This window comes from Equus asinus, chromosome 2 (genome assembly GCF_041296235.1).
Source record: "Equus asinus isolate D_3611 breed Donkey chromosome 2, EquAss-T2T_v2, whole genome shotgun sequence".
Classification (NCBI taxonomy): Eukaryota; Metazoa; Chordata; class Mammalia; order Perissodactyla; family Equidae; genus Equus; species Equus asinus.
Window position 1 is genome coordinate 134,972,454 of NC_091791.1, and position 21,652 is coordinate 134,994,105.

Consider the following 21,652-nt stretch of genomic DNA (forward strand, 5'->3'; position numbering starts at 1 on the left):
AGGCTTTGGATTCCTGACTGAGTTTGCCTGTGTGATTTAGTCAGTGAGTATAAGCTCTCTGAGCTTCAATTTTCTTGTCTATGACAAGGAATAATTTTCTTTTATCAAGGCAGGTAAGTCCAGGTTAACTTCACTGAATAGGTCACACAGCCCCCCAAGTCACTTATTTTTAAAATGTAAACTCTGTTTTATAAACCTAAATCTCTTAAGTGTAAATGTTACTCCCCTGCTTTAAATACTTAAATGGCTTCTCATTGCCTATCAGCAACCTATAAAATCCTCAGTGATGGACTCCTGCTGTCTCTTTACCTTGCACACTGTAATCTCCAGCCTTGCTGATCTTTTACCAAGAGCCTTTCTTTACAGGCTGTTCTTCTCTCTGGAGGCTCTATTCCTAGTTCTTGATAAGGTCAGCTCCTACTCATCCTTGAGGGCACTGTTTAAATGTGGCTTTTCTTTTTTTGCTGAGGAAGATTAGCCCTGAGCTAACATCTGTTGCGAATCCTTTTTTTTTTTTTTTTGGCTTGAGGAAGATTAGCCCTGAGCTAACATCTGTGCCAGTCTTCCTCTACTTTATATGTGAGCTGCCTCCACAGCATGGTTGATGAGTGGTGTAGGTCCGCACCTTGGATCCGAACCTGCAAACCTGGGCTGCCAAAGCAGAGCAAACTTAACCACTATGCCACAGGGTGGGCCCCTAAATGTGGCTTTTAATAAAGGCCTTAATCACTCTCTAAGGCTCTCCCTTTTGATTTCCCCATAATCTTTATTTTAGTAGACCTTTGTTTTCTTTGTAGCATGGTCCAGATTTGTAGTTCTTTTATTCATGTGATTGTTCGTGGTGCCCTTTTCTAGCCTATTAACGCTGTGAGCGAGCACAGGAACGATATATACATTGAGTTTACTGTTATATCCCTGATGACTATTCTAGTTTTAGACACGTAGGAGGCACTCACTAAGAGTTGATTGAATTGAGAACTCCTCTTTGGATAAATACAGGTGCTTATATTTTTCCTTTTTGATACCTGGACATTAAGTAAACTCCTCCAGTAATTGTTATACATCTTTAAGGTTCTTTTATATAGAGATAATATTTAAAAATGTGTGCGTTTTGTTTTTAAGACTTTAGTGTTTAGAGCAGTTTTAGGTTCACATGAAAATTAAGAGGAAAGTACAGAGATTTCCCATATTCCTCCTGCCTCCACATTCCTCCTGCCTCCACACATGCATAGCCTCCCCCATTATCAACATCCTTCACCAGAGTGGTACATTTGTTAGAACTGATGAACCTACATTGACACATCATAATCACCCAAAGCCTATAGTTGACATTAGGGTTCACTCTCTATGGGTTTGAATGTATGTATAATGACATGTCCACCATTATAGTATCATAACATAGCAGTTTCTCTGCCCTAAAAATCCTCTGTGATCCATCTGTTTATCCCTCCACCACCTCCCCCTGGCAACCACTAATCTTTTACTGTCTCTGTCGTTTTGCCTTTTCCAGAATGTCATATAGTTGGAATCATACAGTATGTAGCATTTTCAGATTGGCTTCTTTCACTTAGTAAATGCATCTAAGTTTCCTCTGTGTCTTTTTGTGGCTTGATAGCTCATTTCTTTTTAGTGTTGAATAATATTTCATTGTTTGGGTGTACCACAGCTTATTTATCCATTCACCTACTTAAGGATATTAGAGCCCTTAGCATATTAATAATACATATTTTAAATTCCTGATCTGATAATTTTATCATTCTTTCCATGTCTGGTTCTGATATTTGCTCTGTCTCTTCAAATTGTGTTTTTTGCCTTTTATTATGCCTTCTAATTTTTTCTTGATAGCCAGACATGATGTACCCGGTAAAAGGAACTGCTATAAATAGGCCTTTAGTAATAACATGGTGAGGTATGAGGGGAGGGGAAGCATTCCGTAGTCCTATGATCAGATGTAAGTCTTTTAGTGAGCATATTTCTCTGGACTGTGAGCTTCACAAGTGTTTCTCAGGGTTTTTTTCTCTCCCCTTATGTGGAACTGGGTGGCTGGAGTAGTTTGGAGTTGGGTGTTTCCCTTCTACCATGTAGAAGGCTAGAGGGGGCTAGAGTTGAGTAGTTTCCTTCTCCCAGGTCAGTTAGGCTCTGCTAAATACCCCAGCAACTTAAGCTCTCGGTAACTAGTTTCTCCAGAGGACATGCCTTCTTGAGAACAGAGTCCTCTGGCATATTTCAAAATGATTCATTTTCTCCTTCCCCTGCTGGAAGCACAAAAGGATTTTTTTCTTCGGTGTTTACTGTCAGAACCTGGTCGAGGTACTGGAGGTAAATCTCACAAAATTGTGGGGCCCTTCCTATGATTGGGTCCCCCTGGAAGCTTTAACTCTTACAGTTGTCCACACTGAGTCTCCAGATATTCATCAATTACAGTTCAGGTTTTCCTGCCCCAGCACTGGTTCCACTGAGTATTCCGATTTTCTGCTCCAGTAAGTTGTGACTCCTGTATTCACTTGTCTCTCTCCAATATTGGGGGTAGTGGTTTGCTCCATGTTCTCCCCTCTCTGATGGAGGCAAGAAGAGTTGTTGACTTTTCAGTCTCTTAAGCTTTTTACTTGTTAGAGTGGTGACTTCCAAGCTCCTTATATGTAGAACTGGAAACCAAAAGTCCCTGGTATATCTTTTTCTTTTTATTTATTTATTTACTTTTTGGTAAGGAAGATTCTCCCTGAGCTAGCATTTGTTGCCAGTCTTCCTCTTTTTTTTTTGCTTGAGCAAGATTCACCCTGAGTGAAATCTGTGCCAGTCTTCCTCTATTCTGTATGTGGGATGCCTCCACAGCATGGCTGATGGATGGCGTAGGTCCACGCCCAGGATCTGAACCCATGAACCCAGGCCGCCTAAGCGGAGCATGGAACTTCAACCACTCAGCCACGGGGCTGGTCCTTTTTTTTCCCCAATCATTCTTTAAATCTTTTTTCCCTCTGGTAAAAGATAGTAAGTTTCAGATATGTCCCTTTTCTTGTAGGAGAAGGTAAATCAAATGGAGGGAAGTAAATTTCTGTCAAGGCTGAGAATAAAAATGTGGATTTCTACCCTTAGTCTTCTGCCTCACCAACTGTGTGCCTATGTTAAATAGGCTGTTTCTGCATGGCCTGGAGAAAAACATAAGAGCTAAATATTGATTATGGCAGAGAAACTCCCAGATAAAAAAACTTAGAATTGGATTTTAAACAAAACCAGTGTCTTGGTTGTTAGTCTTTATCTTCTGATGCTCTATTATGCCATCTAGGATGGGTAAAAATTTGGGTCATAATTTTCTAATGACCAGTGCCTTTTCTACAATAATAACATGTTCAGTGTAATTAAGGCAAGGTATAATTGTCATGGTACTTGGGATTATTATGTTTTTCTTTCTCTTCAGAATGATGGCAGGGATTATGATCTCTTGGATTTGCTCTTTTCAACTTTGTTAAATGTCTCCTTTGTTTGAAAACCAAGATTGAGAACTCATGCATTCATTTATGTATTTCTTTGTTCATTAAATATTTGAGAAACTCCTATGCCAGGCCCTATGAAAAAAATGGTAAATGAGACAGTTTCTACTTTTACAGATGTAATACACAAGTGAATAAGCAATTACAGTGTACCGTAATTAGTGCTATGGTGGGGTGCTAAAAGTACAGAAGAGGGGCATGTAACACAGAGTTGAGGAGTCAGGAAAAGTTTTCCAGAGAAAGAGACATTTTAAGGTAAAAGCTAAAAAGGAGCATAAATCAACCTAAAGAACAGAGATACAAGAGGGATCCAGGCTAAGGGCCCGTTGGAGGAAATGAAGTTTGGTGTTCATTAACCTAAACTGTAACATAAGGGGAGGATTTAATTGAAATGAAGCTGGAGAGGTAAAGCAAGTGCCAGATCAGGAAGGACTTTGAGCTTCTTAAAGGATTTTACCTTTCTTCTAAGAGCACTGGAAAACCACTGAAGGCCTTTGAGTTGGAAGATGACGTGATCAGACTTGCATTTTGGAAAGTTCCCTATGGGTATGATGTTGCACAAATTGGAATGGAAAGGTAAGAGAGTTGAGAGGAGAAACCTGGAAGCAAGGAGATCAGTTAAGAGATTCTGTTCCATCTTGGTGGGAGAATGGTTTCTTTGCCAAGGTGCCAAGAATGAAGATGGAGAGAAGCTTATAGATTTGAGAGTTAAAAGAGCTAAAATTGACAGTTCCTTTGTGTCCTGTTTAGGTTACTGGGTAGGTGGTTAATGGTATTGGTTATTGAGATAAGAACCCAAGAGAGGAAAGTAGGTTTGAGGTTTTCTTGGGGAGAAGAGGGGTGTGGTGGGAGTAGTAGGAACCAAGAGAAGATGAGTTTAATTGAGACTGTTGAATTTGAGGTGTCTGAATTTTCCATATTTAAGTAGAAAAATTGAGTATGCCCCTGAATATATAGATCTCAACCTCTGAAGAAAGATGATAGCTGGAAATGTAAATTAGAATTTATCAGCATATAAATGAATATATGATATGAATGCTTAGAACAATGCAGCAGTGTCTGGGAACAGTGTGCTTTACGTAACGTATGCTTAATAAATATTTGTTGAATGAATGCATGACCAGAAGGGATGGGAGTTGTTTTGAGTGAGAAGAGAGGCAGGCTTGGGCCAGTACACGGAGGAAATGAAACAATTCAAGGACCGGCTGAGTAAGAAAGAGCAGCCAGAGAGAGAGGAGAAAAATCAGGAGAGAGTGACAGCGTGAACTCAGAGGAGAAAGAGTATTCTAAGAAAGAACAAAAGGTCACCAGTGTCAGGAGATCAGGAAGATATGGACTGAAAAGTGTTCCTTGGATTTAGCCTCCAGGATGTAAAGGTTTACTTGAGGAGGAGAATGATAGTAATGGTTTGGGAGGATGGGATTACAAAGCCTATTGTGGAGCGTTCAGGTATGAGGAAATGGAAATAGTGAGTGAGGACAACTCTTCAGCTTGGTTGTGAAGGGCCTGTGGGAGAGAGAGGATGATAGCTGGACAGGAAATAATGATCAAGAGATGAGTGTTGTATCTTGTGTTTTTGTGGGGTTTTTTTGAGTTCATAATAGTTTACATCATTGTGAATTTCAGTTGTATGTCTTGGATTTTTAATGGGAAGACTTTGAGCATGTTTAAGTGTTCATTGTAGGAAGTTGGCAGAGAGGAAGAGGATAAAAATATAGGTGAGAGAAATAATACAGTGAAGTTTAAAAGTGATTTGCCTTGGGCGGGAGGGCCACCTCTCTTATATGACACAGGAAGAAGCTGAAGTAAAGATAGGTAGCTTTGCAGGCAGGTTTTGCTAGTTTGGTGTTAGAAAATTGAGGGAATTTGCATCTTTCATCAACAGATTTTTTGTTTCCTTTAGCTGACAAAATAAAAATTTTAATAACTAAAGTATTACATGCTTATTTAAAATTATTTATAATGCGCAAGTGTAAAATGAAATTTAAAGTTTCATTCTTTGCTCTTTAATCCTGCTCTTCAGAGATTAGTGTTCAGTTTCTCATCTGTCCTTTTGAATTTCTTTTTAAGTACATGCAAACTATATTCACACAAGGGAGGTTGAAAAAGGATTTTAAATATTAATTATTTTGTTTTTTTTAATTGGCCTCATAATATACATATTATTGTACAACAGGCATTTTTTTACTTAATACATTTGGCTCTCTTTCCAGAGCTAGCATATTATGGATTTACCTTTTTTCTTTTCAGTACCTATACACTGTTCCATACTATGGATATACCGTAATTTAACCATTTTGCTAGCCCTGGACATTTCAGTTGACTGTAGTTTCTTGCTATTGAAAATAATACTCAGTGGATGTCCTTATTACTTTTGTAGAGTCAAATCATAGTCAGGGTTTGGTTCTAAAGTTATCACATGAGATTAATATCATGTGTAGTTCAGATATACCGCCTTCAAATAAATCCCGTGTGGTCAATTTTTCCTCCAACATTGGATCAAATTGTTATTTCTTCAGCTGAGCACCAGATAAAGTTTTAGTGCATTCTGGGGATATATTGTACAAAAATATGTGTCTCTTCAAACAATAAAACTACATTCCTTGTTGTGAGATTCACATACAGTCAGAGCCGATATGAATGTAGTATAAGGGAACAAGATTCCTTTCTCTGGTTTATTGCACTATGAACCAATCCTTTATTGAATGTAATGGTAGGTGAGATTGGGCTTCACTATTTTCCTTTTTTTTTTTTTTTTGCCAAGGGCATAAAGTTTGTGTATATATGATATAACTCCCTTATTTTTAGCACACTTGTCATGAATTTCTGTACTTATGTATGGATTGTTCAAAATGAGATTTAAAAGTCAAAGGGATTGCAGCTAAGTTTTTAAATTGTGTAATTATTCTCCAATAATGTTATGCCAGCCTATACTTCTTCCAGTAGTAGATGTGGCTTCTATTTCCTGTGTAAAGTAGATCATCTGCTAAGGATAAGGAGGCAGGTAGCAGAAGGACTGTTTAGCATGATTCAGGGTTCCAATGAATTAAGAATCCACATATTTATAGTGATATTAGTTGTGACGTTTTTCTCTACCAGTGCTTAGCAGAGCCCGGGTGTGGATACAGAGAAGGTGAGTAGTTAGATTCACACAGGATAGGGGCTTTGGCATAATACTGCTCGAAGTGATAATTGCAGAATCTTATCAGATTGGAGAAGAAAGTTAGGTCTAGAAGGGGCTGGTAGAGAGTTGAGGACCCTCAGAGGTTGATGAAATCACAGAATAAGTATAATGGAAGTAATTGAGTGAGAAACCTGGAAGGCAAATAAAATCAAAGTGACACTGTGTTTTACATCAACCTGTTATTTTTACTTGAAGAATGGGCAGCCCTTCTAAAAATGTATAGCAACAAACTGTTTTGCTACAGTCTGCAAACATATTAAAAATGTATGGAACAAACTAATTTATGAGAATGACGTTAGTTCTTTTCACTGAAAGTGGAAGATGTAAACCCAAAGATAATTCATTTCATTTTAATTTACTTTTTTAGTTGTAGGATGCAGTAATTGCTACAGATATACAATAAACAGCATTTAAAAAACCCAAGTATTACAGATTAAGTAGACATTGTTTTCTGTGCCTTTTTGGGAAGAATAGTACAAAGAACATTTTTTTCCTCAATCATTTGAGAGTAAATTGCTGACAAGATTTCCCATAAGCTCCAGTGTTTTAGTGTGTATTTCATATGTTTGAGTATATCTAATCTTCAGACTCAAATCGTTTAAGTTTTCCAGTTGTTTTAATAACATCCTTTATAGTAAAACATGCTAAGTATTTTAAGACTAAGTAAATATCCTATTCCTAATCAGACTTTTTTTTGTAAGTTAATTTTTATTGAGTTTATGATAGTTTACTATCTTGTGAAATTTCAGTTGTACATTATTGTCAGTTGTATTGTAGGTGCACCCCTTCACCCTTCGTGCCCACCCTTGACCCCCGCTTTCCGCTGGTAGCCACTAATCTGTTCTCTTTGTCTACACGTTTAACTCCCTCATATGAGTGGAGTCATACAGAGATTGTCTTTCTCTATCTGACTTATTTCACTTAACATAATTCCCTCAAGGTCCATCCATGTTGTTGTGAATGGGACAATTTTATTCTTTTTTATGGCTGAATAGTATTCCATTATATATATATATATACCATATCTTCTTTATCCAGTCATCAGTTGATGGGCACTTAAGTTGCTTCCATGTCTTGGCTATTGTAAATAATGCTGCAATGAACATAGGGGTCCATGGGACTTTTGGAGTTGCTCACTTCAAGTTCTTTGGATAGATACCCAGTAGTGGGATGGCTGGGTCATATGGTATTTCTATTTTTAATTTTTTGAGAAATCTCCATACTGTTTTCCATAGTAGCTGCACCAGTTTACATTCCCACCAGTAGTGTCTGAGGGTTCCTTTTTCTCCACAACCTCTCCAACATTTGTTACTTTTTGTTTTGGTTATTTTTGCCATTCTAATGGGTGTAAGGTGATATCTTAGTGTAATTTTGATTTGCATTTCCCTGATGATCAGCGATGATGAGCATCTTTTCATGTGCCTATTGGCCATCCGTATATCTTCTTTGGAGAAATGTCTGTTCATGTCTCCAGCCCATTTTTTGATCAGGTTGTTTGATTTTTTGTTGTTGAGTTGTGAGAGTTCTTTATATATTATGGAGATTAAGCCTTTGTCAGATATATGACTTGCAAATATTTTTTCCCAATTTGTGGGTTATTTTTTTGTTTCAATCCTGTTTTCCCTTGCCTTGAAGAAGTTCTTTAGTCTGATGAAGTCCAATTTGTTTATTCTTTCTATTGTTTCCCTTGTCTGAGAAGACATGGTGTCCGAAAAGATCCTTTTAATACTGATGTCAAAGAGTGTACTGCCTATATATTCTTCTAGAAGCCTTATGGTTTCAGGTCTTACCCTTAGGTCTTTGACCCATTTTGAGTTTATTTTTGTGAATGGTGAAAAAGACTGGTCAATTTTCATTCTTTTACATGCGGCTTTCCAGTTTTCCCAGCACCATTTGTTGAAAAGACTTTCTTTTCTCCATTGTAGGCCCTAAGCTCCTTTGTCAAAGATTAGCTGTCCATAGATGTGTGGTTATATTTCTGGGCTTTCAATTCTGTTCCATTGATGTGTGCACCTGTTTTTGTACCAGTACCATGCTGTTTTTGTTTTGTTTTGTTTTGTTTTCCCATTTTTTTTTATTGAGTTATTGATAGGTTACAATCTTGTGAAATTTCAGTTGTACATTAATGTTTGTCAGTCATGTTGTAGGTGCACCACTTCACCCTTTGTGCCCACCCCCCCACCCCACCTTTCCCCTGGTATCCACTAAACTGTTCTTGGTCCGTAGTTTTAAATTCCTCATATGAGTGGAGTCATACACAGATTATCTTTCTCTTGCTGGCTTATTTCACTTAACATAATTCTCTCAAGGTCCATCCATGTTATTGCAAATGGAATGATTTTGTTCTGTTTTGCAGCTGAGTAGTATTCCATTGTATATATGTACCACATCTTCTTTATCCATTCGTCTGTTGATGGGCACTTAGGTTGCTTCCACGTCTTGGCTATTGTAAACAGTGCTGCAATAAACATTGGGGTGCACAGGACTTTTGGGATTGCTGACTTCAGGCTCTTTGGATAAATACCCAGTAGTGGGATGGCTGGATCGTATGGTAGTTCTATTTTTAGTTTTTTGAGGAATCTCCATACTGTTTTCCATAGTGGCTGCACGAGTTTGCATTCCCACCAGCAGTGTATGAGGGTTCCTTTTTCTCCACAACCTCTCCAACATTTGTTGCTATTAGTTTTAGATATTTTTGTCATTCTAATGGGTGTAAGGTGATATCTTAGTGTAGTTTGGATTTGCATTTCCCTAATGATCAGCGATGATGAGCATCTTTTCATGTGCCTATTGGCCATCCGTATATCTTCTTTGGAGAAATGTCTGTTCATGTCTCCAGCCCATTTTTTGATTGGGTTGTTTGATGTTTTGTGATTGAGTTGTGAGAGTTCTTTATATATTAAGGATATTAAGCCTTTGTCAGATATATGACTTGCAAATATTTTTTCCCAGTTAGTGGGTTGTTTTTTTGTTTCAATCCTGTTTTCATTTGCCTTGAAGAAGCTCTTTAATCTGATGAAGTCCCATTTGTTTATTCTTTCTATTGCTTCCCTTCTCTGAGAAGGCATGGTGTCCGAAAAGATCCTTTTAATACTGATGTCAAAGAGTCTACTGCCTATGTTTTCTTCCAGAAGCCTTATGGTTTCAGGTCTCACCTTTAGGTCTTTGATCCATTTTGAGTTTATTTTTGTGAATGGTGAAAAAGAATGGTCAATTTTCATTCTTTTACATGCGGCTTTCCAGTTTTCCCAGCACCATTTGTTGAAAAGACTTTCTTTTCTCCATTGTATGCCCTCAGCTCCTTTGTCAAAGATAAGCTGTCCATAGATGTGTGGTTTTATTTCTGGGCTTTCAATTTTGTTCCATTGATCTGTGCAACTGTTTTTGTACCAGTACCATGCTGTTTTGATTACTGTAGCCTTGTAGTATGTTTTGAAGTCAGGGATTGTGACGCCTCCAGCTTTGTTCTTTTTTCTTAGGATTGCTAGACTTTTTTTTTTTTTTTTAACTTTATTTTTTTCCTTTTTCTCTCCAAAGCCCCCTGGCACATAGTTTTGTATTTTTAATTGTGGGTCCTTCCAGTTGTGGCATGTGGGATGCCGCATCCGCGTGGCCTGATGAGGGGTGCCATGTCCGCACCCAGGATTCGAACTGGCGAAACCCTGGGCCGCTGAAGCGGAGCGTGCGAACTTAACCACTCGGCCACGGGGCTGGCCCCACCTAATCATATTTTTCAAACGAAAGAACAAGATAAGACTCCAGAAACAGACCTTAATGAAATAGAGATAAGTGGTTTACCTGATAAAGAATTCAAAATAATGGTCATGAAGATGTTCACTGAGGTCAGGAGTCCTTTAGAATTGAAGGAGAGAGAAACAGTTTTCCATACAAGCAAAAACTGAAGGAGTTCTTCACCACTAGACCAGCCTTACAAGTATTAAAGGGTCTCTTCAAGCTGAAACTAAAGGATGCTAATTAGTAGTAGGAAAATATATGAAAGTATGAATCTCACTGGTAATGGTAAATACATAGTTAAATTCAGAATACTCTTAATGTTATAATGGTGTTGGGTAAATCACTTATATATCTAGTATGAAGGTTAAAAAAGAAACAGTAAAAATAACTATAACTACAATAATTTGTTAGTGGATACACAAAGTAAAAAGATGTAAATCGTGGCATCAAAAACATAAAATGTGGAGCGGCAAGAGTAAAATTATAGAGCTTTAGTTTACACGTTTTTTTCTTTCCTTCTTCTCCCCAAAGCCTCCCAGTACATAGTTGTATATTTTAGTTGTGTGTCCTCCTAGTTGTGGCATGTGGGACGCCACCTCAACATGGCTTGATGAGCGGTGCTAGGTCTCTGCCCAGGATCTAAACCAGTGAAACCCTGGGTTGCGGAAGCAGAGTACACAAAGTTAACCACTCAGCCGTGGGGACGGCCCCTTTAGTTTGCATTTTAACTTAAGTTGTTATCAGCTTAAAATAGACTTATAAATATAAGATGTTTTTACATAAGCTTCCTTTCAACCACAAAGCTAAAACCTATAATAGATACACAAAAGATAAAGGAATCTAAGCATACACTAAAGAAAATCATGAAATCATAAAAGAAGAGACAAAGAGAACAAGAAAGGAACAAAGGAATTACAGAACACCCAGAAAACAAAAAAACAGTAATAGTCCATACCTATCAATAATTAGTTTAAATATAAATGAACTAAATTCTCCAATCAAAAGACAGAGTGCCTTAATACATAAAAAGACAAGACACAATTATATGCTTCCTACAAAAGACGCTTCTGCCTACAAGAGACACACACACAGTGAAAGAGAAGAGATAGAAAACGATATTCTATGCAAATGGAAACCAAAAGAAAGCACTGGTAGCTATATTTATATCAGACAAAGCAGACTTAAGACAAAGATTATAATAAGAGGCAACATTGTTATATAATGTGAATCTAACAAGAGGATATAGCTTTTGTAAACACAAAACAACATAGGAGCACCTAAATAGATAAAGTAAATATTAGCAGACCTGAAAGGAGAAATAAATAGCAGCACAATAAGAGTAGGGGACTTCAGTACCTCACTTTGAATACTGGATAGATCACCCAAACAGAATATCATTAAGGAAGCATTGGACTTAAACTACACATTACACCAGATGGACTTAACGGACATTTAAACAACATTCCACACAACAGCAGCAGAATACACATTCTTTTAACTGCACGTGGAACATTCTTCAGGATAGATCATATGTTAGGCCTCAAAACAAGTCTTGATAAATTTAAGAAGATTGAGATTGTATCAAGCATTTTTTCCAACCACAATGATATGAAACTAGAAGTCAATTACAAGAAGAAAACTGGAAAATTCATAAATATGTGGAGATTAAACAAACATGCTACTAAACAACCAAGGGGTCAAAGAAGACACCAAAAGAGAAATCAACGTAGTATTGGAAGTCCTAGCCAGAGCAGTTAGGCAAGAAAAAGAAATAAAAAGCATCCAAATTGGAAAGGAAGAAGTAAAAGTGTCACTATTTGCAGATGATATGATATTATATTTGGAAAACCATAAAGACTCCCCAAAAACTGTTAGAACTAATCAACAAATTCGGTAAAGTTTTAGGATCCAAAATCAATATACAAATGTGTTGCATTTCTTTACACTCATAACAAACCATCAGAAAGAGAAATTTTTAGAAATTCCCATTTACAATTGCATCAAAAGGAATAAAATAGCTAGAAATAAATTTTATCAAGGAGATGAAAGATCTGTATGCTGGAAACTATAAGACATTTATGAGAGAAATTGAGTAAGACACAAATAAATGGAAAGATATCCTGTGCTCATGGATTAGAATATTGTTAAAATGTCCGTACCACCCAAAGTGATCTATAGATTCAGTGTCATCCCTATCAAAATTTCAATGGCATTTTTTCACAGAAATGGGAAAAACAATCCTAAACTTTATATGAAACCACAAAAGACCCCGAATAGCCAAAGCAATCTTGAGAAAGAACAAAGCCCAAGACTTCACACTTCCTGGCTTCAAACTATAATACAAAGTTATGGTAATCAAAACAGTATGGTATTGGCATAAGAACGGGCACATAGATGAATGGACTAGAATAGAGATCCCAGAAATGAACCCATGCATTTATGGCCAATTAATTTACAACAGAGGAGTCAAGAATATACTGTTGAAAAACAAAATTCAGCTGAGTAAATTTGAAAATCTAATTGGCTTTATTAAACAATTCATGAATTGGGGAGCATCTCATCTGGCAAGTACAGAGATACTCTGAGATGTTACACAACATGGAAGATTTTTATAGTAAGGAGGATGGGACAAGGAAAGGAAGTCTGAGGGGAAAAATGAAAGTTCATTGGAGGAAAGTAAAAGTTCAGGTAACAATGGCTTCTGATTGGCTGAGCTGTGGCATCTTCCATTGGCTGGGCTTGTTGCTGGACAAGAAGGAAGTCTTCGTTTCTCCTGCTGTAGTAGTAAAGTAGTTGTAGTTCCTGTTTGGGAGTGCAAGGTAGTTCTCTTCCTGTTGGGGCTTGTAACTGACGGCTTCCCATTTGGGAATCCCAATTTTGTAATTGATGAAGAGTGGTAGGGTGTGATAGCTCCCCTACAGGCCCTCCTGACTCCAATTTTAGTTGAAGTTTCCTTGATTAATTTTAATAATACAATGGAGAAAGGATAGTGTCTTCAATAAATGGTGATGGGAAATCTAGACTCCTGTCTCACACCATACACAAAAACCAACTCAAAATGGCTGCAGACTTCAATGTAAGTACCTGAAACCATAAAACTCCCAGAAGAAAACATATAAGGTAAGCACCTTGACATTGGTCTTAGCAATGACTTTTTGAATGTGACATCCAAAGCAAAGGCAACGAAAGCAAAAATAAACAAGTGAACTACGTCAAACTAAAAAGCTTCTGCATAGCAAATAAGAACTATCAATAAATGAGAAGGCAGCCTACAGAATGAGAGAAAATACTTGCATATTATATATCTCATCAGGAGTTAATGTCTCAAATATATAAATAAGTCATACGATTCAATAGGAAAAAAACAATCCGATTAAAAAATGGACAGAGGAACTGAATAGACGTTTACAAAGAAGACGTACAAATGGCCACAAGTACATGAAAAGATGTTCAACTTCACTAATCATCAGGAAAATGTAAGTCAAAACCACAATGTGGTATTACTTCACACCTGTTAGAATGGCTGTCATCAAAAGGACAAGAGATAAGAGTTGGTAAGGATGTGGAGAAAAGGGAACTCTTATGCACTGTTGGTGGGAATGTAAATTGGTGCAGCCACTATGGAAAACAGTATGGAGGTGCCTCAAAAAATTAAAAATAGAACTGTGATATGATCCAACAATCCCACTTCTGAGTATATATCAAAAGGAAAGGAAATCACTGTCTCAAAGAGATATCTGCACCCCCATGTTCTTTGCAGCATTATTTACGAAGCCAAGACATGGAAACAACCTAGGTGCCCATCAAGGGATAAATGAATAAACAAGGTGTGTTCTGTATGTGTATATGTACACACAATCATACACGTTCGAATATTATGCATCCATAAAAATGAAGAAAATCCTGCCATTTGTGACAATATGGATGGAACTTGAGGGCCTTATGCTAAGTGAAATAAGTTGGACTGAGACAGACAAATAGTGTATGAGCAATCTCACCTATATGTGGAATCTAAAAAATGAACTCACAGAAACAGAGCACAGATTGGTGTTGCCCAAGGCAGGAGTGGGGAAGGGGAGTGAGAAATGGGTGAAGGTGGTTAAAAGGTACAAACGTGTAGTTAGAAGATAAACAAGTCCTGGGGATATAATGTACAGTATGGTGACTATAGTTAACAATACTGTATCATATATTTGAAAGTTGCTAACAGAGTAGACCTTAAAAATTCTTATTACAAGAAAAAAATTGTAACTATGTATGGTGATGGATGTTAACTAAATTTATTCTGGTAATCTTTCCGCAGTATATACCAATGTCTAATCATTATATGGTACACCTTAATACAATATTATGTCAATTATATATCAATAAAACTGGAAAAAATAATTGTCAGATGGGAATAGACTGAGCAGTGAGGAATGGAGTAGTAAGAATGGAGACATTAATAATTGGAATTTTTGGAAAAGAAACAGTAATAGTACCAGAATCTGTAAACATTGTTTTTCCTTTTAATAATACTCCCATAATGTATTTTGGCTAAAATAAATCAATTTTGATCATTTGTTAGGTTAATTAAAGTGAGGTTCTTATTTTGTCCCCCTTTTTTTTAAAGCTAAAATGAATTTATGGGCCTTTTATTTGTACTTAAATTGTCCCATAATTTTTTTATTGTCCTATAATTTTTGTTAGTTTTTTAGCACACACAAACACAAGCATGTGCAGATATTTTTACTGAATGTTTACTGAATACCGTCTTTGGCTGTGATGCTGCTTTTGAAATTTATCCTATCTTCTAAACATTGAGTTAGGCTTTTTTTTTTCCCCCTAAGATTGGCACCTGGGCTAACAACTGTTGCCAATCTTTTTTTTTTTTTTTTTTTCCTGCTTTATTTCCCCAACCCCGACCCCTGTACACAGTTGTATATCTTAGCTGCAGGTCCTTCTAGTTGTGGGATATGGGACGCCGCCTCAACGTGGCGTGATGAGTGGTACCATGTCCGCACCCAGGATCCGAACCCTGGGCCACCGCAGCCAAGCGCGCGAACTTAACCACTCGGCCACGGAGCCGGCCCCGAGTTAGGCTTTGATCTCATTCTTCAGGGAGCCTACAGTGGGAATTTCAGATATTGTTGCAGTCACTGTTGGGAACTCAATGTAAGGGGAATTGTGCTGTAAGCTCTGGGAGGAATTTTCATCCTCACCAAAAAAGATGAATGACGAGAAATTCTTTTGCTATTGCCCTCTTATTTCTATTCTGGACGCTGCTGTGGGAAGTGATACCCAAAGCTGAAACTTGTGACCAAGAGACTGGAAGCATTAGGATCAAAGCCAACATGTGGCAGATGAAGGAATAGTAGAAGAAAGAGTCTGGTGACTTTGGAGATTCTTTAAAGTTATATACTTACCACGTGATCCAGCAGTCCTACACCTACAAACAGTTTCATCATAAGTTATATCAGAAGAGAGAGATTTGGAAGCCTGACAGTCTCTTGTCTTGACTATCAACAAAGGCTGAACATGTTTTGATTTTAAAATTTAATTATTTATATGCCTCATTTTTGACAGTTCAAATATCTGAGAATCTGAACTAACAAACCATAAATCAGTGATTTATTTTCACTTGACAGATTCACAGCTGTAATTCTATAAGTGTTTGTTTTGATGGTTTCATAATATGACAATTTTTTTTAGACTTTATGCAGCTTCTCAAAGTACTGTTACATAAAGCAGTAAATTCACTTTAGTCATTTCATTCATGATAAAAGACCCTAACTGTCTTTCCCACAAAGCATTCGTTGCTGCCTTACAGAGAGTGACTTTGGGCCAGGGAAGCTCTTAATTTTGACCTATTTCTTTTATATGTTGGCTCAGGGTGGTAGTTACTAGAAACATAAATTTCTCCCATTTCAGTGTGATGAAATGCTGTAAGATGTCTTCTAGAGTGGTCTATGAAGGAAAACTTGCTACTGACCACTGCAGAAGATAGCCACAGTCTTCAACTCTGACGTAAACCAGGCAGATTTGGCATCAGTTTTCCACCCACAGTTGGATGAGTTGGATTTGTTGATTTTACCATTTGCAGTAATTCTTTAATATGCTAGAGAGCTCTTATAATTTCACAGTCAAGAAATCTGTGTATATAAATCTCTTTTGATTCAGTAACTTAGGTGGGGCTTTGTTGATAAAAGTGATGCCTTCTGGGCAAGGTAAAACTGGTTCCTGCAATAAATTATAACTTTTGATTACCAAGGATATGTGGAATACCATACTTTTAAAATTATCTTATCTCTCCTCTAATTCAGGTATGCTTAAATTGATAGAAACTACTAGAATTAGGCTTTTTGAGGAACTTGCTAATATGACTCTAAAAATCCAAATGCTTATGCATCATCATATTAACATGCTTAATAACTAAGTTGCAAGCACCTGCCAAATAGTTTACTCGCCAGAAAAATAAACATCTACTTACTGCATTTATATAATGTCTCTCCTTTTTTTTTTTTTTTTTTGGTGAGGAAGATTGGCCCTGAGCTAATATCTGTGCCAGTCTTCCTCTATTTTATATGTGGGACACTGCCTCAGCATGGCGTGATGAGCAGTGTGTAAGTCTGCACCTGGGATCTGAACCTTGGAATCCTGGGCTGCCAAAGCAGAGCATGTGAACTTAACCTCTACGCCACTAGGCAGGCCCCCTTTCTCCTTTTTTTTTTTTTAACTGTTAAAAGAAGAGGGTAAATAATATAAGCATATAGTTTGTCTTTTACTGCTGTCCTTGGAGCCACTTTTTAAAAATAAGGTTGAAGTATAGCTTAATTGTTACCTTGGATATTCTCTTTGACCTGGTTCTTGAGCTAAATTTTTCATATGTTATCTGCTAGGAACTGTAAATAAACCATTTAATATCCTTGTGAAATGGTAATCCTAACTAGCTTATGTCTTAACACTAATGAATTTAAGTGAAATTTAATCAGTACATGGTAGATGGCACATGGATGGTATAGACAGTGGTGCTCCAAGTGTTAATGATGAATTGGTTATAAAAAGTTTCCCAAAGGACATGGGATATGAGGCAGACCTTAAATAAGACAGAAGGGTTAAGAGGCCATTCTAGGTATAAGGGCTAAGAATGGATGCTCCTTGTGTTTATGTAGTAGCTTTTTAATATGTGAGTTTAAATAGGGAGTTGACATTGCAGGGACTCAGATGACAAGCTAAATAGTTTGTAATTGGGAAGTAGAAAATAGTTGTGAGCAGTGTGTGGTGATAAAGAAATAGGATTTTAAAAAATTTAATTGTTCAGTTGGTTTGATTTCTTAAATGAGAGGTGCTGCATAAGGTAGTATTGAATATTATTCATCTTTCATAATTATAGATTCGGCCTTGCTAATATCCCGTGGATAGATTAGAAAATTGATATTTTAAATGTGAGTTTTTGCCATGTTTGTGGGAGGTGAAGTGATTGTTTTGATCTACAGGCAGGTGTTAAAATCATTTCCCAGCTGAATATGAATTTTGGCTTTCTGCAGGTTTCTAACCTGGCAAGTACTATGTGTTTTTCTGATATGTACATGCAAGTATACATGGATGATGAGGGCTGTGTGTGATTACTCCAACTAATGTTACGTGGGTCTAAGTGCAGTGGAGAAAGTTAATGACAAACATTATAAAATAACCTCCATCTGTTAGAAAACAGAGTGAACACAAATGAAAAATATGAAGAGGACTAGACAAGGTAGTACAGTTTTCCACATCTTTTAAATGAGACTGTTAGACTAGTGATAATTTATGAAAATTTGGGAGTTAGTTGAAGGCTCAAAATTGTCCAGATAAGCTAAGATACATTCTTTTCCTGTCCTCAAAAAAATTTATAATATAGGGAAGAAAGTAGAGTCTGACAGTTTCTCATATATAAACACACACACACCAGTTAATGGGGGACTTTCTAAATAAAAAATCTTAAATTTTATTTCCATTTTCTTACTAATATTCTTTGAAGGACTTTGGGTAAACAACAAAGATAGATGGAGGCTATTAGGTTGGAAATAAGAGAAAGAATAAGAAGAAATACAAATTCATAATGTTGTTCATGTAGGAAATACAGTAATTGCTGACCTCTTCTCATCACTCTGATTTTTTTCCTTAACAGAATATACGTTATGAATGTAGGTGTATTGTTTGCTGAATTCAGAGAAATGTGTCTTGTTGATGATTAGCTTTGTGGAAGCCTAAAGTCATTGGACAGTTTTAATAATGCAGTGAAAACAGAAAAGATGAAAATAAATATTTCATGTTAACTACTGTAATGAAGTAAACAGATTATATTCTTGGGTCATGTGCCTATTTGTGGAGTTAGCGCACATGTTTGTGCCTGTCGCTGTACCAGAGAATTAAAGGTATCCATGAGAAGCTTACAGTCTAGACATTTTTCCTTTATTACATACATGCAATAAGCAGTTATAAGTAATAGCTAAGCAGTTCTAATTCTCTTCTTCCTTAAAATTTTAAGGAGAATACTTAATGAAAGTGAAACGTAAGTATATATTTAGTATGTGATTCATGATAACAGAATTTTTTTTGTTAAGCATACACACCTGGGTTTTTAAAAATAGGATCAAAATTATCTCATTGTAAACTTTTGTCTTTGGCTTAGTCCTTAATTGGGACCTGGAGAATTCCACTGGCGATGAGTTTAAGATTTTTTGTTTCTCAGCTTGGTTTTTACTTTGGGATTGTGCAGAGGATCTGCTTTGAGCACTCTGTTCTTGTATACTCAGTCCACAGTGAAAACCAGACCAAAGGTTGAGCTTTCCAAAGCTTTAGTCTAGGACTACTTAGTACCATTAGGATTTTGGAAAGTCCTTCATAGAAGTAGTCTGTGTCGGTCAGTAACTTCTCTTGGATTCTGTGATTGCTGTCAGTGCTTGGTAAATGGTGGGGATGGAAGAGGGGGGACAGTGAGTAGCCTCATTTCTGATAGGTTCTGTCCAAATTGAGAGGAAGAGCTTTTAATTAGCCTCAGTTTATTTAACTTGGCTTAACCCCACTGTATCTTTCTGTTAGCCAGTGATGAAAAAGCCAACAAATGGCCTTCTTTTGGGTCATATGTCCGGTAGGAGAAGAAAGCATTTTATATTAAAGGCTTGTGTTCCCTTAGCTGCCATGATATGCCGCCTCCTGAACTTATGTTACCAGATGAATAACTAGTCCAGATGGCTAAACTGATGGAGGGTATAAAACCAAAACCCATTTAAGGAAGATATCCACTTTGCTCGTTTTTGGATGGGATCCATTCTAATTAGTGGTAACTTTTTCAGTTTGTTTTAAAATTCAATTTTTAACTGTATGTTTTCTTGATTTTTACCTAGGTTACAAAATATCCTCCTATGCTTGAGACCTACAGACTACATGTCCTACAAGAACTAATCAATGGTTTTTCATCTTCTGGAGATACATTAGAAACATAAATATGGTGCCAAACGAACACCTTACCCTTCTCTGACTACGGTTTATTTGAACATACTTTTGTATTGAAGAGAGGTATACAGACTGAGGCTACTCGTGCAGAGACTGTCGTGTAGGATCATGGACCATCCTAGTAGGGAGAAGGATGAAAGACAACGAACAACTAAACCCATGGCACAAAGGAGTGCACATTGTTCCCGACCATCTGGCTCCTCAACAGCCTCTGGGGTTCTTATGGTGGGACCCAACTTCAGGGTTGGCAAGAAGATAGGGTGTGGGAACTTCGGAGAGCTCAGATTAGGTAAGAACTTGGTTGCATCAGTGGCTTCCACTAACAACAACAACAGCTACAATAAGCTTTGGTGTATTTCAAGACAGTAGTTTATCGTTTTATGAGATTCTCTTAAGGGGGCCTGTTAGAAGAACTAAAGAATTTGTGAAGGGGACTATAGTCATTGTCTGTTTTAATTGTTATCCAAGGTTCATCTCTTTATGTGTGATAGGCATTTAAATTTTCCACCAATTCTGAGATTTTATGATGAAGGGAGATCTGCATCCAGATAATCAATAAATTGAAGATCTGATTTGATTGGTCTAAGAGGGAGAACCCTAAATTCTCTCTTTTTAACAAACTCCCGGGTGATCTAGATGCTGTTACAGGTCCTTGAATCACACTTTGAGAAGAGAGTAAGGCCTTTTTTAGTTCAGACTCTACCCCTGTTAAGGGAAGAGTAAATCCTTACTCAGTAATACCCATACCTAGTCTGCAAGGATGTATATCCTGTTTGGAGAGGATTTCCAACTGATAACTAATGTTTGCGTTTCTTTCTGGAAGTCCCAAAATCAAGATTGAGCTAGAACTACAGGGAGAAATTATGCAATTTTATTTCTCAACCAAGGGAATGGATTTTTTATTTCAAATATGAATTTGAGTGAGGTAATGAATAATGACAAAATCAACCAGATTGAAGATGTGAAATTGGGAGGAAGATACATTGGGTATTTTTCAACTTTTTTATGGCCCTCCCTAGGAGAATGGGGAAGAGAAAATGAAAGATTTTAATAAATGTATGAAGTTGAACATCAGCTTGGACAATGTGAAGAGGTCCCGTTTTAGGCTAAAGTGTTTTCTTTTCCTTAATACCGGTTGAGGCTATGGATTATTATGAAGATCCATTGTAAGAGACTGGCCATTGGGAGATTAGGAGTGTGGGAGTATAAGATGATTATTCTTTGTTACCTCTGCTGCTTCTGATGATTCTGCAAAAGAAGATGGAAAAAATCCTCTCCCTAATCCCCCATAGAGAGATTAAGGGAAACATCACTACACTAGCCAGAGATCACTGGGTGCAGAATTGAATTTAGGGATGCTGAGAATGTATTTTTACCAGTAGAAGGCTGGCAGCCTGGAATTTTAAGAACTGACTGGGATAATGAAAGGCTCTTTATGTTTAGTGATATGTTCATGTTCAGGTTATCAAAGCCAGCAAATACTACTGAGAATAGGAGTAAGATGTGTAATTTCACACTGCTTGAGTTCCTGGCAACTGCTGAGTTGCTTTAGCAACTAGTTTCGTGAACATTCAGTTATGTAATGGATTGACTCTACTGTAACATCAGTACCTGACTTAAATAGATTGTGACATAAACATCAATAAAATTACTGCTGAGAGGCAGTTTATAATGCATATAAACTCAGGCATTCCCAAAACATCATAAAATTATTTAATTTCTATAAAAGTAAAGAAAAATATTGGTCAGTGAAAACTGGAAATCTATTTTA

The 21,652-nt window shown here is 37.0% G+C and overlaps 1 protein-coding gene across 15 annotated transcripts in view; it reads left to right on the top strand.

Moving 5' to 3' along the window:
- The window catches only part of CSNK1G1 (casein kinase 1 gamma 1), a 195,632-nt gene that overhangs the window by 52,872 nt on the left and 121,108 nt on the right, over positions 1–21,652 (top strand). For 12 of the 15 annotated variants that reach the window (XR_011498929.1, XM_070500166.1, XM_070500169.1 and 9 more), the window contains one exon: positions 19,773–20,170. The exons of 2 other annotated variants lie outside the window; for them this stretch is intronic. Coding sequence is in view for 11 of the 13 variants with exons in the window: in XM_070500166.1 (XP_070356267.1) it covers positions 19,990–20,170 (181 nt within the window). In the remaining 2 variants the exon portion in view is untranslated. Of the gene's footprint in view, positions 1–19,772; positions 20,171–21,652 lie in introns of those variants that run through there. One more of the 15 variants, XM_044764746.2, reaches the window with a different exon arrangement.